Source organism: Tetrahymena thermophila, assembly GCF_000189635.1.
Source record: "Tetrahymena thermophila SB210 genomic scaffold scf_8253900, whole genome shotgun sequence".
NCBI lineage: Eukaryota > Ciliophora > Oligohymenophorea > Hymenostomatida > Tetrahymenidae > Tetrahymena > Tetrahymena thermophila.
Genome location: NW_002475968.1, coordinates 24,173 through 42,632, shown reverse-complemented (window position 1 = coordinate 42,632; position 18,460 = coordinate 24,173). Strand labels below are relative to the sequence as shown.

At 25.8% G+C, this 18,460-nt stretch overlaps 4 protein-coding genes across 4 annotated transcripts; all 4 read left to right on the top strand. All coding sequences in view use genetic code 6, as the record gives it.

Moving 5' to 3' along the window:
• Positions 1 to 175: 175 nt before the first annotated feature.
• On the top strand, positions 176 to 10,240 carry TTHERM_00976510 (hypothetical protein; the record flags this gene model as incomplete). Its single annotated transcript, XM_001027189.2, has 4 exons — positions 176 to 950; positions 1,007 to 1,468; positions 1,535 to 2,040; positions 2,294 to 10,240. 4 exons carry the CDS (start codon positions 176 to 178, stop codon positions 10,238 to 10,240), a joined length of 9,690 nt encoding a protein of 3,229 aa, XP_001027189.2.
• A 290-nt stretch (positions 10,241 to 10,530) lies between these two features.
• Positions 10,531 to 11,562, top strand: TTHERM_00976500 (SH3 domain protein; the record flags this gene model as incomplete). The annotated part of the gene is made up of 1 exon (XM_001027188.1): positions 10,531 to 11,562. The coding sequence occupies one exon, from the start codon at positions 10,531 to 10,533 to the stop codon at positions 11,560 to 11,562; it is 1,032 nt and encodes a 343-aa protein (XP_001027188.1).
• A 716-nt stretch (positions 11,563 to 12,278) lies between these two features.
• TTHERM_00976490 (CBF/Mak21 family protein) lies at positions 12,279 to 15,956 on the top strand (the record flags this gene model as incomplete). The annotated part of the gene is made up of 10 exons (XM_001027187.2): positions 12,279 to 12,533; positions 12,599 to 12,763; positions 12,819 to 13,118; positions 13,186 to 13,275; positions 13,331 to 13,456; positions 13,746 to 13,895; positions 13,967 to 14,257; positions 14,320 to 14,931; positions 15,054 to 15,564; positions 15,625 to 15,956. 10 exons carry the CDS (start codon positions 12,279 to 12,281, stop codon positions 15,954 to 15,956), a joined length of 2,832 nt encoding a protein of 943 aa, XP_001027187.2.
• Positions 15,957 to 17,556: 1,600 nt separating this feature from the next.
• Positions 17,557 to 17,991, top strand: TTHERM_00976480 (hypothetical protein; the record flags this gene model as incomplete). The annotated part of the gene is made up of 1 exon (XM_001027186.1): positions 17,557 to 17,991. The coding sequence occupies one exon, from the start codon at positions 17,557 to 17,559 to the stop codon at positions 17,989 to 17,991; it is 435 nt and encodes a 144-aa protein (XP_001027186.1).
• Positions 17,992 to 18,460: the final 469 nt, after the last annotated feature.

Below are 18,460 nucleotides of genomic sequence, written 5' to 3'. Positions count from 1 at the left end.
TAGATCTAATTAATATGTTATTTTATAATATTGAAATGAATATTATATTTAAAACAATTTTGTGTTAAATTTTAAATAATATTATTAATTAATTAAAAATAATAAGCTCGTTGTAAATAAGATACATTATTTTTCAATATTTAACTATTACGTATGATAGCTAGACCATACAGAGATGTCTGCTTCACTGAATAAAAGATTATTTTAATGTTATTAATTATCAAATTATCTAACTATCTATTTATCTAGATTTAATTAAGAGCAAAAACAAATAAATAAATAAACAAACAAACAAATAAAATAATAGCAAAAATCAAACAATTAATTAAATGTAAGTAGAAAATAAAAAAATAAGTTAAAGAATGAACTAAAAAATATTAACTTTGTAAAGCATTTTATCAATAATAATTCTCAAATTTTGTAATTGCAGTAAAATATTTATAATTTTAAGTACTTCTTAATAATATTTATAATATTTTATATAGTAATTGATTATCCAGCATTGACAATAGATGGTTTTAACATTGCTAAGTTTAAAGATGATTACAATTTGTTTGATTGCACTTACTCTCAAGATGATACCTAATTTTTTAGGTCTTATTTAGGATAATTTACTTGCTAGAATGATGGAGTTAAATCTAAAAATAATGCTTTATTTAAAATAGATATCCAAGTACCATATTATAGAAGCTCAGTATCATTTGATATGATATATATGTAAGCTCTAAACAATTAAAAAATAGAAGTTAAAATTGATGACACAAGCTAAGTACCTATATTATTTGATTAGAAAAGTAAATTAATAGCTAATTGTAATAAAGCTAGCAATAGATTATTATAGGCATTTGATTATAAAAATTATATCTAAAATTAAAGATTCTTACAAATAAACACAAATCAAGAAAAATCATTTTCTAGTGATGACCTGCTCATCCAGCAATATTATTCTGGTAAATTTGGATTGAGAGTTATTTTTAACAATATAATTTTTCATATATTTTAATAGGATAATATTCATTCAATGGTTATACAAAGTAGAAAATTGTAAGTTTTTAAGAGTAATGCTAGGATTAGAGCTATTTTCGCCTAATGTCACTTCAAATTTCATTAAATACTTGTCATCCTACTTGCTTTGAGTGTAGTGGGCCAAGCGAGTCTAATTGCACGAAATGTTATGAAAATAATCCATAAAGCGGAAAATGCTCATGTTCTGACCCTAAAAAGGTATTATATAAAGGTTAGTGCTCTGATTCATGTGATCAATCTGAATATTGGTTCTAGTTTAATAATATTTGCATTTTTTCTAAATATTGCAGCCTTTGGGATAGTTTTAAAGGAGTTTGTTTAAAATGTGAGAAAAATATGCCAATATTCTAAGGTTAATGCATTGAAGATTGTCCTACTTCTTATACAAAAGCTAATATTTCAACTAGACCATATTGCTAATTTAACATAGAAGATATTTAAGGTAAAATTAAAATTTGTAGTAAACTTAAATAATCAACTTGTTACTAACTAACTAATATTTGAATAGGAGAATTTCTTTTTCAAGGACTGATCACAAATGATTTTTCGATTTTAGAGATACAAAATCTTGGGTTTCAGTGGTCTGGATTTAACTTCTAAAATTAATCAAATGGTGGCATAGTTTCTAAGTGCAATACTTTCTAGCTCTTTGGGGGATTTTTTTTAAATGTATTTAAAAGCGAAATATAAATTTCTTTTACAAACAACAAAAAGTACAAAAAATTTAAATTAGCATTCAAGTATATAGCAATCGATATTCCTGATTAAGCAGAAGACTTCACTATCGCTAGTGTTTCTGTAAATAATGGGAAAAAAGTGGTTGATGTTAATTATTAAAAATCTTCTGACTAGAACTCTCCAAACATTTGTGGAATGAATCAAATTGATAAAATGGGAGAATTTTTAGATTCTTTTGACATAGATTCAAAAAGTGAAAGCACTCAAATTAAGATCACTAATCTGTCTCCTTAATCTTACTTTGGCATAAGAGAAATTTTTGCTTATGCATACAATGTAATTTATTTAATAGCTAATTTAATTTCATTTCATTAAATTGGTGGTCAATTTTTGATCTTGTGGTGTAAAAGATTTATTTTTATTAAACTTTATTTAGATCATCGCAATTAATTTAAATTACTGCTCAAATATTACATAATTTCAATTTAATTATTTATCTACTGATTTATTTTGGCATATTTTACATTTTGTAAATAAAGACAGATCTTATATTTATTCTTTCAAACTTATTATTTTCATTTTTAATTAGTGCGAATTACCAAAATGTATCAGCTGTTTTAATTAAAATATGTGCACTTAATGTATGGAAGGTTATTATACTGTTAAAGTCAATAATGATATGAGCTGTAAAAAATGCTCTTCAAATTGCTTAACTTGTAAGGATTCTCCTACATCCTGTGTTACCTGTGCTGTAAATATGTACTTAGATAAAGGTGTTTGCAAATGCAATTAGAATTATCAGATGGATCCAAATACTTAGAGGTGTTTTAAATGCTAAGACTAATAAAAATGCTCAGTTTGCTTACCTGAAAACGATAATGCTTGCTCTGAATGTTAAAAAGGCTTTTTTCTTCTAGGATAGAAATGTGTTGATGATTGTGGACCTAACTACTTTAAAAATTCTTAAAGTAAAACTTGTGATTAGTGTCCTTCAAACTGCATATAATGCTTAGATTAAAATACATGCAGAGAATGTTCTAAAGGCTCTTTTATTACTATTAATAATTAGTGTACTAAGACTTGTCCAGATGAAACATACTATCCTGATCCTAATAAAAAAAGATGCATTAAATGTAAAGATCCGCAATGTTCAAGTTGCTAATTAGGTGATGATAAATGCTAAAAATGTAACAATCCTTTTAATTTGATGGTAAATATTTGCTAATCTACATGTGATTAAGGATTTGGACCTGATGAAAACAGAATATGTAGAAAATGTAGTGAAATTTACAGTGGATGCTCAAAATGTACTTCAGGATAGTGTATTGAGTGTAATAGTTCACAATATTTCTTAGAAGGTCAAAACGGAAAATCTCCATGCGTTGATTCTTGCCCCTCAAATTATTACTCAAATTCTAGCAAAGTTTGTAAAAAATGTGAAAACTTAAATTGTGAAGTTTGCAGTAGCAGCAATCCAAAAACTTGTACGAAATGTAATTCCAAATTACCCCTTATGTAAAATGGGGATTGCGTGTAGAGTTGCGATATTTCATATTATTAGCAGAATTCGTCAACATGTTAATTGTGTAGTGCGTTATTTTAAGGGTGTTTTAAATGCACATAATAAAATTGCTTATCTTGTACTGATAAAAGTCAATATTTAATTTAAGATTAAAATAAATGTTCAGCAAGTTGTAATATTGATAAATACTATCCCGCAGTGACAGATAATTAGAATCTTTGTTTGAAATGCCCAAACGCAGTTTGTCTGAAATGCGATCCTAATTCTCCTCAAAATTGCACCTAGTGTCCATAAAATATGCTTTTGCAAGAAATTAATTGCGTTCTCTCTTGTAGTGAAGGGTTTGTAAAGTCCCAGAATAACGAATGTCGTAAATGCTCAGATGTTTTCCCTAAATCAAATTGTGCAAAATGCACTGCTACTCAATGCACAGGATGCTTAGATGGATAGTATTTATTAAGTGAATAATAAACTTGCTATTCAAATTGTCCTGATGGTTACTTCTAAAATACGAAGTCAAGTTAATTAGTGTGTTCATAATGTCCTCAAAAATGCTCATTATGTGACTCAATTACTTGCTTTTAATGTTAGGAGAAAGCATTTAAACATGAAAACAAATGCTTAGACTAATGTCCAGAAGGATTTATTTCTGATGATAAATTCATTTGTTAGACTTGCTCAAATAAATTTCCTAATTGTTAAAAATGCACAACGGACAAATGTACTTAATGCGCAAATAACTTTTATTTGAATGTATTAACTTAGAATTGTGTCAACAAATGCCCTGATGGAATGACTGAAAATTCTGATTCTGGGTATTTATAATGCGTTTAGAGTTGCACTGTAAAAGATTGCGCTAAGTGCGATCAAAATTAAATCTGTTTGAAATGTGATAGTAAATCTTCAAATCCTCTTTTACAGTCTTAGATATGTGTAAATTCATGTTCAGCAGGTTTCTATTAAGGACAAGCAGGCAGTGAAAACGCTTTTAACTGCTTAAAATGTTCTGATACATACTCTAATTGCGAGTCCTGCGACAGCTAAAATTGCATTTAGTGCTCATCTTCTTATCCTATTTACGATCCAAATAAAAAATCCTGCTTGAATTAATGTCCTGCAGGCTATTATGAAAATTAAAAAACCTGCAAAAAATGTTTAAGCCAAAATTGCTAAATTTGTGATTAATAAAACAGTAATAATTGTCTTTAGTGTATCGAGAATTCGAATTTTTCATTTCTTTCAAACGGCAAATGTGTTGATACATGTCCTAGTGGGTATGGACCTTAAAATGGAGTTTGTTAATAGTGCTCTAAAATCTACTAAGAGTGTTAAGATTGCAATGCTACAGGATGTATTTCATGCAAAAATAATCAGAAATACCTTCATAAGAATCTTGGCTGCTTTACCTAGTGTGAAGAAGGATATTACAATGACAGCTCTGGTTCAATTAGAGAATGTAAAAAATGCTAAACAAATAGTGACTGCATTATTTGCCAAGCTTCAAATCCAACTCGTTGCTAAGTTTGTAAATTGCCTTTGTTCAATTAAGTTGGAGTATGCTAAGAAAAATGTGATGAAGGATATTTAGTAAATAAAGTTAGCTACAAATGTATGGAAAGATGCGATGTAGTTTATCCAGGATGCTTAGCATGCAATACGATAGATTTTTGTACTAAATGCATAGATTCTAATAATTATATATAATCAGACAAAAATTCTTGCAAACCAACCTGCGATTTAGGATCAGTTGGCACTAAAGATCAAGAAGGAACAAATGTTTGTTTATCATGCTAAGACCCTAACTGCAATAAATGCGACCCTGAAAACTAATTTAAATGCTTGGAATGCTCTTCTAGGTACCAATTAATAAAAATTTCTGAAAATTCAGTGAAATGTGTTAAAGATTGTCCAGCAACTCACTTCAAAGAGCAGTATAAAAACGTTTGCACTCTCTGTTAGAGTAAGTTTAAAATGTGTGAACAATGTGATTCAAATTAATGCTAAAAATGTTAATTTGAGAATCAAATTTTGTTATCTGATCAATCAGCTTGCGTCTTAACTTGTCCGCCAGGGTAATTTGCTAGCAGCATGCTAATAAACGGAAACAAAAGGCTTATTTGCAAGGCCTGTGATAACAAAGATTGTTCTACTTGTGATCCAATTAATCCTTAAAACTGCCTTTCGTGCAGTAATTCAAGTTAGTATCTCTCCTCTAATAAGTGTGTAGATAAGTGTCCTGCAGATTAATATATCGACGAAGAAACAATGTCTTGTTTAAAAACTTGCACGGGAGATAAAATACCTAATTTAAAAAGCAAAAAATGTGAGATTTGCAAAGATATTGTTTTCAATGGAACTTGTGTTAATGAATGTCCAAAAGGGCTTCTTGCTTAAAATAAGTCCTGTGTCAGTTGTGATAAAGCATTTAATATTTATTGCATAGAATGTTCAACTAACTCTTCAGGTGTATAAACTTGTGATAAGTGTTCTTAAAAGAAATTGTTATTTAATAACACCTGTGTAGATAGTTGTCCTGATGGGTATATAGCTAATTCTTAAAACATGATTTGTGAATAAATAAAAGATTGTGAGAAAGGCACTTATTTAGATAAAAACGCTAATTAATGCTTGAAATGTAAACAAAATTGTTAAGAATGTTCAGATTCTTAGACTTGCAAGAATTGTCAAGATGGATTTGTTTTAGTTAAAGAGAGTCAAGAGTGTGCTGTGTAATGTCCGAATGATAATTATTAAGAAGATTAAGTCTGCTTAAAATGCCCAAGCAACTGTTTGAGTTGTACTTAAAAAGATTAATGCACATAATGCTAAAAATAATTCTTTTTCTAAGAAGGATTGTGTGTTGATTAGTGTAAGAACAAATTTGTCAAATTAGAAGATCGCTGTGTTGAGAGTTGCCCAAAAGAATACTCATTGGATAAAGATTTAAATTAATGTATGAAATGTCCTAAAAATTGCTCTGAATGCAATCAAAAGCTTGAATGCTAGAAATGCAAAGATAATTATTTGTTATAACAATATTTATGTGTAGAATAATGCTCTTATGGTTATTAAGAAAATAAATAAGATAAAACATGTGAGCAAATTATAAAATGCCCATCAGGAAAATTTTTAGATTAAGATAGTAAAGAATGCTAATCTTGTAGTGTTAACTGTTTGGAGTGTTTCAATTAAACCTAATGTATTACATGTGAAGATGGATTTTACTTTGTAAAAAGTACTTAATAATGCTCAAAACCATGCCCTGAAAATACATATGTTTAAAATTAATAATGCATCAATTGTCCATAAAATTGCTAAAATTGTAAAGATTCTGATTTTTGTGATTCCTGCTAAAACTCCTTTTTTAAATATAAAGGAAAATGCTTTGATAAATGTGAAAAGCCACTTAAGCAGCTAAATAATGAATGTGTTGAAGAATGTCCTGATGGATATTCTTATGACATTGATTCTAATTTATGCTACAAATGCCCAGAAAATTGTAAAGATTGTAACATAAATCTTGATTGCTTAAAATGTAAAATTGACTTCTTACTTTAATCAAAAACATGTGTAAAAGAATGTTCCAAAGGGTATAAGGAGAATAAGTAACTTTAAACGTGTGAAGAAGTTATTGATTGTCCTAAAGGAACATTTTTAGATGAAAAAACAAACTCTTGCTTAAAATGTATTCCTAATTGTGAAGAGTGCAAGGATAATTCTCAATGTCTTATTTGTAAATAAAGATTTTTCCTAATCAAAAGCACTTCATAATGTTCTGATAGTTGCCCAGAAAAAACTTACATTTATGGAAATTTGTGTTTAAATTGCCCAGAAAATTGCTTATTTTGTAAGAATAAAGACATGTGCGATAAATGCCTTGAAGGATATTTTGCATTCAAAGGAAATTGTTTAGATAAATGTGAAAACCCTTTAATATAATTTAATAACGAGTGTATTGAGCGTTGTCCTGAAGGATATTCAAAGGATAATGATTCTAATTCATGCATTAAATGCCAAGAAAACTGCATTGAATGTAACAAAAACCTTGAATGTACCAAATGCAAAAATGATCTCTTACTCGAATCAAATGTATGTGTTAAAGAATGCTCATAAGGATATAAGGAGAATAAATAACAATAAAAATGTGAAAAAATCACTTCTTGTCCTAAAGGAACATTTTTAGATGAAAAAACAAATACTTGCTCAAATTGTGGTTCTAATTGTGAAGAATGTAAAGACGAATCTCAATGTGTATCTTGTTAATAAGAATTTTTGTTAATCAAAAGTACTTCATAATGTTCTGATAGTTGCCCAGAAAAAACATACAGTGATGGGAAATTGTGTTTAAATTGCCCATAAAATTGCTTAGATTGTAAGGATAAAGGTATTTGTAATAAATGCTAATAAGGATATTTTGCATTCAAAGGAAATTGTTTGGATAAATGCGAAAAACCATTAATACAATTTAATAGTGAATGTGTTGATATTTGTCCTCAAGGATATTCAAAAGATAATGATTCCAATACATGCATCAAATGCTAAGAAAACTGTACTGAGTGTAACAAAAACCTTGAATGCTTCAAATGCAAAAACGATCTCTTACTATAGTAAAAAGCTTGTGTAACTGAATGCTCAAAAGGATATAAAGAAAATAAATAAAATCATGAATGCGAGTAAATAACGGATTGTCCTTTAGGTAATTATTTAGACTAAAACACCAAAATTTGTCAGAAATGTAGTACTAACTGCTAAGATTGCTTTGAATCACCTACCACTTGTACATCTTGCAAGAATCTATTTTTAATGATTAAGGACTCCTAAATATGTGTTGATAAATGTCCAAAAAATATGTATCAAAGTGGAAAACTTTGCTTAAAATGTCCTGAAAACTGCAAAGATTGTGATTTATTTGGAAATTGTTAAAATTGCGAAGAAGGTCATTATCAATATTAAGGTAAATGCCTTGATTAATGCAAGACACCTTTGATTGTTAAAGGTTAAAGCTGTGTAGAAAAATGCCCTGAAGGTTTTTCGCACAACATATAAAAAAATGAATGCATTGAATGTAAATAAAATTGCTTAGATTGTGATTAAAATTCTTTATGCACAAGATGTAAATAGGATTATTTAATTTAATAAGGCCTTTGTGTTCCTAATTGCGAAAAAGGGTATTTTAAGTAAGGTAATAATTGTTAGAAATGTAGCTCTAATTGCTTAAGTTGTGATATTTCAGAAGATTCATGTATTGAATGCAATACAAGTTAAGGTATTTATAAAGTTGGCAAAGAATGTAAACATTGCTATGGAATTCAAGGTGTGGAATACTCTGAGAAATCAAAGCAATGTGTAGAATTATGTGGTAAGGGATTTGTTATAAAACCAGATATTTTAAAGAAATACTAAATATCTTCTAAAATCTAATGTGATTTAGGTGATTCTGAAAGCAAAAATGGATGCACTGAACAATGCATAATAAAATAAGGCTATGAGTGCAAGAAATACTTTGAAGATTAATTTATATTGAAACAAACATGTAAAATAAAATCAGATGGACCTTCTCCTCAACTAAATTTAGTAGAAATCTAAAAAGCTGATGATGGTTATTAAATAATTTGCTAAGTTTAATTTGATAGACATGTTAAAGTTTCGAACTACTCAGAGTGGAGACTTCAAATGTAAAATAAGTTAGGATAGGATCTTCAATTTAATTACAAGATTTCTCCTTTATACAACTAAACTGATTAATTGTTAAAACATAAATTTAACATCTTTATAAAAATGCAAGAAAACTTTTAGAATTCAACTTTAACTTTGCATTTCCCAAACGAAGATTCTGTGAAGGACATTAATGAACAAAGCTTAATAAAATTATAAGCTAATTTAGAATTATAATTAAATGAAAACTATAAAGATGATTATTTAGAAGATGAAATGAAGAAAAATAAAAAATAATAAAGCACTATTTCTATTTCTCTTGGTTCTATCTCATTAAGCTGCACTCTTTTGATGATTTTTATAACTAAGTTTTATGATTTTGTTAGCATTTTCGATATCCTGTAAGTTATAAACTACTTAATTTACCTAAATGTCAATATACCTAATTTAGCATACCAAACAATGAGAGTTTTTGATTTTGCCAATTTTGAAATAATTCCAAATAAACACAAGTCTGAATCAAGTGCTCCAGTTCAATTCTAAATTGAAAATTATGACACATTTTTCTTTTCAAACATGATACAAGTTGCTGCTATTTGGGGTTTCAGCATCTTCATATATTTGATCTCTAAATTAATTGTCAAGTATGTTAGAATCTAATTCCTTCAATTTATATTTAGACCTTATGAAAGAAAATTTAAATATTTCATCATAGTTGGAATAGCATTTTTAACTAGTCATGACATAATACTAGCTTCTCTTTTGCAGCTATATGAAACAAACTTAACTAATATCTAGATACTTGGTGTTATTTTTTCTGTAGCAAGCTTGCTATTTATATCAGGTCTCATTATTCTATCAACTTAATCACACCACTTGACAAGATATCCTTCATTACAAATGAGTGATTAAAACTCTTAAAAGCATTCATTTTTGCTGTAAAACCTAAAACCTCATAAAAGCATTTACAATACTTTTCTGATAGCGAGAAAAATAGTGTTTATTATATCTTTGATATACTTCAGATCTCCTATTTAACAATGCATGATCATACATTTCATATTTGGATTAGAGTTGATAGTACTCGTTTAATTCTAACCATTTACCTTAAAAACAGATAACAATATTCAAGTTATATGCAAAGGATTGCTAATATTTTCAATTACTATAATTACATTCATAGCTTACTAAAGTTAAGTTAACACAGAAATAAATGAAAATCTTAATGCCATACTAGGAGTAGCTCTCTCAGTGATATTTACAATTATTTTCCTCATACAATTTTTAAGTGTAGTCATCAAAGCTATAATCAAGTTCAGATCTAATACTTTCAGCTAAAAGTTTATTAATAAAATATGATTTTTATAAAATTTTTTTCATTAATTTTGCTTATATATTATCATTTCGTTTTAGTATAAATTTGAATAATTTAAATATAAAATTATTTATTTATTTAAATTATATTTTTTTTGTGATTGTCTATTTATATTTAATAGAATATTGTTCATTATTTTTATATTATAAATTACTATTTTTGTGAACAAAAACAATAATTTAGTTTTTTATTAATAAAGAAATTAATTAATAATTTAATAATATTTTTTTGAAAAGTAAATTTGCATTTTTAGAGCATCTCTCAAACTAAAAACATGATTGTAGCAATAGCGCTATGTGATTTCTCTTAGGAAATTATGAATTATTCATAAAAAGCTTCATAGGAAAATAAATCTCAGAAAACTGAAGATTAAATGAAAGCATAAAATGAAGATTCTCCAAAAATAAAAGAAGATTCTGAAAATAATTCATAATAGCAATCAATTAAATTAGATGAAACTCAAGGAAAAGATGAAAAAGCTAACGAATAAAATGAAAATAATAAAGAAAAAAAGGAATAGGATAACTTAAATAGTATAGAATAAAATAAATAAAGTTAAAATGACACTCCAGATTTAAAAGAAGCCTAAAATGATGAATAAAAGAAAGATGTAGACTAACAAAGCTAGAATGAATAGCAGAATTAAACTAAATAAGAACAAAATGAAACTTAATAATAAGATAATTAAACTTAATAAATGCAATATCTGAGCTTCAAAAAAGATGATAGAATTATTGTTAAATATCAACATCCAAACGGATGGTGGTGGGGTTGCTAGTTGGGAATTCGCGACCCTAAAGATGGTTATTTTCCTAGCTCTTATGTAAAATTTAGTCACTAAATAGGAGACGATTTTGATGACAGTGAAAAATAAATAGGTGAGCACGAAATAGAAAATATGGGATGGAATGAGTATGCTTAATATGCTAAAAAAAATGCATTTGATTAAGAAGTTGATTAATAGTATGAAAAATTTATTAATGAGTCTGTTGATAAAAAAGAATAAGATTTACAGAAATATTTAAATCCAGGAATCAAAGGCTATAAAAAAGTTAAAATTGATCCTTCTCAATAGGATTCCTATAAAAATATATAAGGATCTTACTTCAGCTAAGAAGGAGATGCTGTTTACATACCAATCAAAAGTTAAGATCCTCTTGATAGAGCATATAGATAGCTTAATCACTATTTTAATTACGATTCGTGGAATGATTAAATGAATTAACAAAGACAATCCAAATCTAAACCAAACCCAAACAAAAAAAAAGAAAAAAATGAAAATAAATTCCTTCAAAAAATAAAATGAATAACCTTTTGAAGAATCCAATAATTTAAATATATATCTATATTATTATCAAAGTAAGCACTATTTGTTAAACAAATTTAGTATAATTTGAAGAGTTTATCAATCAAATTTAATTCGAATATAGTGAAACTTAAATAAAAACAATTAATTTCAAAATTTATTTATATATCATATTTATTTTTATATTAAATGAAAGTAAAATAATAATTTAAAATAACATTTTTTAAATTATAGTTTTTTAATTTAATTAATAAAAATAACATAAATATTAGTTTATAAAAATATTACGATTAATAATTTTAAGGTTATTAATTAATATTCTACTTTATATTGAAAAAAGAAGATGCTTTTTTAAATTTAATTATTAATTATGAATAATTATGGGTTTGTAAATAAAATGTTATTTAAATTGGAATTAAAAATTGAAAAGATATATGTTTATTAGGTAAAAATATGATAAATGTTTAGTAGAATTTTGATAATAATTTATATTGAATAATTAAAAGCAAAGAAATAATTAAATGAGAATGGTTTGATTTGTTTTGCTTTGATTTAATTGTATTTCTGTGTTCGTTCAACTTAGATTTTTGATAGATATTGGGTTAGATTATCTTTTTATCAATAAATGAATTAATTGCTATAAATTATATATAATATTAAAAGTTAAATTAAGGCAATATAAAAATAAAAATAAGATATAAAATAAACTACAAAAAATGGCAAGGTTCAATAAATTCAAACCTTAACAAACTAACTAAGATAAAAAGGACAATAAAAATGGTAGCTAAAACTAGAAAGGACAAAATGCCAACCATTAAAATAAAGTTGAAAACAAAACTAACAAGAATAGCGTTTAGAATTAGGTTAATGATTAAGATGAAAATATCAATGCAGGTGAAAACTGGAAAAAGGCTCAATAATTCAAGAATGAGACAATATTCGAAAGAGCATCCAGAGTTTACTAAGAATTTGTAACATTCAACATTTAAAATAATTCAATGAAAATGCTATAATTCGATAATTTTTTACAAAAAAGGTCAAAAAGGAATTGTAGAAGTATAAATTAGCTAAAGCTGATGAGGCTTGGATGAAAAAAATCATGACTGATGGTACTTTAAAGGATAAAATTTCAGCCATTTCCATTTATATTAGAGATAACCCAAAAACAACTTTGCCTGCTATAGAAAACTTAATGACTTTTGTAAACTTTCTTTTAAGATAAATAGAAAATGATGACGTTTTAATTTTAATTATAGGCTAATACAAAGAGTAAAAAAGACATTATTTTAAGCTACAATGCACTTAAAGGCATCTTTTTGGAGTCTGTTATGCCAAAGAATGCTGAATTAAAAACATTTTAGCAAAATACAAAGGGAAAAACCAATATTTCTGATAAAGATCTTGTTGAGTACTTCTATCAACATAAGTTAAAAGAAATATTTTACAGATATGTGAATAGCTTGATAGCACAGTTAAATGATAATTTATTCTTTTTCAGAAAGGCTATGTTGATGCTTTTATTAGATGTTGTTATGCATAGACAAGAATGTCAAGAAGTAAATAAATTTTAGCATAATTGTTAAATAAAATATTTAACTAATTTTGTAATTTTCTTAACAAAAGACTATTTTAGGTGCTCTTCTCAATAAGCTTGGTGACTCAGACAAAAAGATAGTCACTATCCTTAACTAAAACTTAGGAAAATTATTATTTGTAAAATTAATTTAAAGTAAAAGTTTACTAAGCATCAATATATTTTAAATTAAAGAGAAAAGGAGAACTTGTTATGCCACTAGTTAAAGAAATTGAAAGATTTGTTTTCAGACCAAACATTAAAATATAGAGCTAATTTTATGCAATCAACTTCTTGAATACCATCAATTTTGCTGTTGTTGTAATAAATTAATTCCATTTTTTTATATCATTTTTCATTTATTTATCTTTCATTTGCTATTTGTTTTGATAATAAAAGCTTAAAATATAAAAAACAAACTTGATGAATTAATTTTTAATTTTATAATTAAAATCCAAAAAATTCATTTATAAATGGTTGAATTTTAAAGATTTTTTGATTGATTGATTGATAAATGATTTATTATTTTAAGTGAAAAATGATTTTTAAATAAAAATCAATAATTGCATTTGGCTTGATAGAGATTTAATTTTTATGTATTTGAATATAGGCAGATGATGTTTTGAAGGAGATTATTAAGCTTCTATTTATCTTATTCAAGAAAATGATTGAAACCAATGAAGAAGATTTGCTTGCATCAAAAATATTAAGTTAGATCTTAAGAGGTATCAACAAAATATTCCCTCATACAAAGAAAAATGTAACGAATAATTTAAATAAAATGAATATTTAATTTTAATCTTTCTTTTTTGTTAAAATAAATAAATAAAGTTCGAATAATACAAACAATTCTTTAATGAGAAAATAAATGAATTATACAAGCTTATTCACTAAACTAAGAGCATTAAAATTAGAATTTAAACTTTGCTATTCATCTTTTAAGTTGAAAACTAAGAAAATAATCTAACTGATAGATATTATCGTGTTTTATATGAAATGTTAATTGACCCTGATGTTACTCACTCTTCTCAAACTGAACTTTTCTTTGATCTTTTATATTTCTCTTTAAAAGCTGACTTAGATATTGGAAGAGTTAAGAGTTTTGTTAAAAGATTGTTGCAAGTAAATTTATATTTTAAAATTCATCTAAATAAACAAACAAACTAATTTTTATTTTTATCAAGCATGCAATCCATTGTGAACCTCCTTTCATTATTACTTCTCTCATTTTCATCTCTAAATTGTTAAACGCTCAACCTACCATAAAGACCATGATCTAACAAAGTGAACGTTTCTTTGATGATAATGAAGAAAATTTCAAAGATGTTGAAGATTCTGATGAAGAAGAAAATTTCAAAGACGCTGATGAATCTAAAAGCATGGAAGTAGAAGAAGCAAATAATTAAGAATAGTAAGAAAATGAAAATGGTGATGAATAAGAAAAAGAAATCACAAAAAAAGAGTAAAAAAAGAATTATGCTGATTATATGGGCTATGATGCTTTCAAGAGAGAACCTCGTTTCACAGGCTGCAACGAATCTTGCTTGTGGGAATTAACAGTTCTTATAAATCACAATCACCCAACTGTCAAAAAATTCACAGAAATTCTTCTTAGTTAATAAAAACCCAACATTGAGTACAAAGGAAATCCTTTACTTGATTTTACAGTTGCAAACTTTTTGGATCGTTTTTCTTTCAAGAATGCTAAAAAGAAAGAATCTGTTGGTATGAAGAATTTAAAATAAAAAGGAAAGATTAGAATGTCTAAATTAGAATCTGCTTTATAAGTTGATGATGTAAATAATTTATTTATAATTTATTATTTCATTTTAAAAATATTTTATTTTTTTTCATTATTTTTGTTTGCATTTCTAAATAATTTTTTCATCTAAATAAAATATTTTTAAAAATAATTTAGGTTATGAAAATGGATTAAAGAAAGATTAGAGAAGAAGAAAAATTCTTTTTGAGATTCTTCTAACAAAAGTAGAAAAAGAGAGAAGGAATAGAAAAGAGATAAAAGAAGAGAGATATGGAAGATTTTGTTGACGGAAATGATGATGCTGAAATGGACGCTTTTGCTGATTAGCTTGCTGAAGAATAGCTTGACAGTGATTTCTATGATGAAGATGAACCTTTCTCAATGTCTGAAGATCAAGATGAAGATGATGGAGATATGGAAGATGGTGAAGGAGATGAGTATCACGATTTCGATGAAGAAGAAGACGGGGAAGATTAAGAAAATGAAGATTTCAACGAAGATGAAGAATAAGAAGATGATGAAGACATCGAATAAGATTTCGATGAAAATGAAGAGTTATAATCTGCTGAAATTCCTGATAATTATGAGGACTCTGAAGAAGATGAAGAGGAGCAATTAGAAGGCGCTGATGAAGAAGAAGAGGACGATTTTGATGAAGACGATTTAGGTAAAATAAATACTTTAAAATAATTATTGATTGTTTAATATTTTGAAATAAAAAATACAGGTGATATTGAAGATTTAGAATAAGATTTCGAGTAAGACAGAGAGAAAATGGGATTAGAAGAGAGCGATTATGAAGATGATGATATTGAAGACTTCGGTACTTTATTAGAGAAAGCAGGTCAAGAAGACGATATTGATGATAGAAAAAAATTTGGAAAACAAATAGGATAAAAAGTAAGCAAAACAAAAGTAATTAAAAAAGAACCAAAGGCAGAGAAAAAACCAAGACATTCTAAAGTAGATAAAAAGTAGAACAAAAAGGGACCTAAGAAAGTAAAAAAATAAAATAAAGGAGGAGCTAAAAAAAATAAAAAGGGAAAAGGAAGAAAATGATTTTTCATTTCAAAATTTATTAAAAATTGCTTACAACTTTGTAATAAAATATATGTACATAAATAGTAATTATGCTTTATTCTAAAATAATAGTCAATATCATTTACTTTACTTACATTTTTTATCAAAAATTGGGTTTGCTGAAAATATTTTATGTAACTAACTATTAAATTGATTAAAATTTACATAAAACATTAAAATATTAAATTAAATAAATTTATTTTGGTTTATGACTCATTCTAGATTAAAAAGTTGAGAATGATTATGCCAAAAATAAATAAATAGATATCAATAATTATAAAATATTCTTAAAGTCTTTAATTGGATTTTAAAAGTCAAATCTAACTTTATAGACAAAATAAATCAAATTACTTATAACAACTAGAAAAAATATTCTTCAATATTTATTATTATAAGATATATCAAATATACTATAGCAATTTTTTATAATTTGTAAAAATTCTATGTCTGGAGTAAATAAATTATAAATAATTATGCGTTAATTGATAAATTTTGTTATTATTTGCATCTGCTTATTTATCAATATTTCTATGCAATTAACTTGCTTAAAGATATAATATTTTTATGTTAATTATTAAATTTTTAGTCAAAAATAACCAAAAACAGATTCAAAATTGACATTCAAACAAATCCTACAGAAATAAGAAGCAAAATTTAATTGAAATCATTTAAAATTAAATTTATTTTTTATACATCGCTTTTAAGAGGGATTTATATCAAAGTAAAGAGAAAAACAAATATGTTGGTTGTTAATAGAAAAAAAAATTGTTAATAACAAATATTATTTATCAATTAATTAATTTATAATCACAAATTTGAATTTGACTAAATAAAAATTTGATTTGCAATCAATAATTTAAATTTTTTATCAAGGAGAATACTAAAATTTGATTTAAAACGAGGCTCGTTCATTCGTAATTGAATACTTTTTTATTTAAATAATTCAAATAGAAAATATGTTCGCGACTTAACTATTTATGGAATTTTAATCTGCCAAATTATAATTTGAGTTGTACTAAATTTGAAATAAAAATAGTTGCACAAGATCTTATTTAAATTAGAGGGAATTTGCTATGTAGGTAAGTAGGTAGGTTGGTAGATACATTGAAATTTGAATTAAAGAAGATAGATAAATAATAAATAGAAGATAGATAGATACATGGATTTGAATGATTTTGAAAATTGTTTGTTTGTTAACTTCTTTAAAAACATACAAAGAAGCTTTTAAAAAGTGATGGAATATCATTGAATCAATTAAATAATCAAACTAAAAAAATACACAAATCTTTGGCATTCAAAAAATAATGATAATTAAATAGAGAAGGGTTTTCTTAATTTTATAAATCAATTCAAAATATAAATTAATTAATAAATAAATTCAGCAACAAAAAGCAAGGAAACAAGCAAACGAACATACATACATACAAACAAACAAAGAGTTGTCAAGAAAGCAAACACTATAATTGGTTTGAAATATTTATTAAATATAAAGATAAAACCATCTTTAAAAAAAAATAAAATCAACTAAGACATTCATTCATTAGCAATTTACTGATTTAGGTAAAGAAAAAAGAAAGCGATGATTTCGAATTTAAATTACTTTTCTTCTGATATGTCTCTTAGTAACCCTGATATTCAAAATCAAATGATAACAGATTAGGATGACTTTGAATACGAAAATAACAAGGAGAATTTTTTTAACAATCAGTATTCGAATATTCAATAATACTCTTCTACAAATTCTAGTCTACGCAGTTCTCCAATCAATTTACGTCGCAGCAGCAGCAACCGTAATACTAATAACAATAATACCACTGAAAGAATACCTCTTTAAGACTTAACTGAATCAGAAGAGACTTACTAAACATCAATGAGCAATGCATAAGCTTTTTTAGCTTAATAAGAAAACCAATTCTTTTAATACAGACAATAACAAAAGAATTCTTTCAACAATTAGCCTTAAGGCAATAACATAAATCAATAAAAAGTAACAAGGGCCAACCTTTTGAGATGAAAAAAGTGTTTATTGAATAAAAATATTATTAAAGTTAAAAGATATTTATAACATAACATTTTCAGTAATAATTAATTAAAAACTGAGCTAATTCTTTGATCTACTTTTGAAGTTTAAAATCCTTTGATTTACTAATTATTTAATTAACTAATTAATTAATAATCCGCCTTGATTCTTAATTATTTGCGAAAGAAAAAAATTTGAAAATCTGTTAATGAAATAGCTAAAATAAATAAATAAGTAAATGTATATTTTAACAAAATAACAAATTTGCAATTATATTATATAAATCATCAACTAATTCAATCTATTGCTTTTAGCAATCAATTAATACTATTTTTAATAATCAAACCAAACCAACCAAACAAACAAAATCCTTAATTAATTAGCAAAATTATATGTATATAGAACCATTTATTATATTAATTAGCCTAAAGCCCTTTCTAGCACTTACATAAATTCATGCATA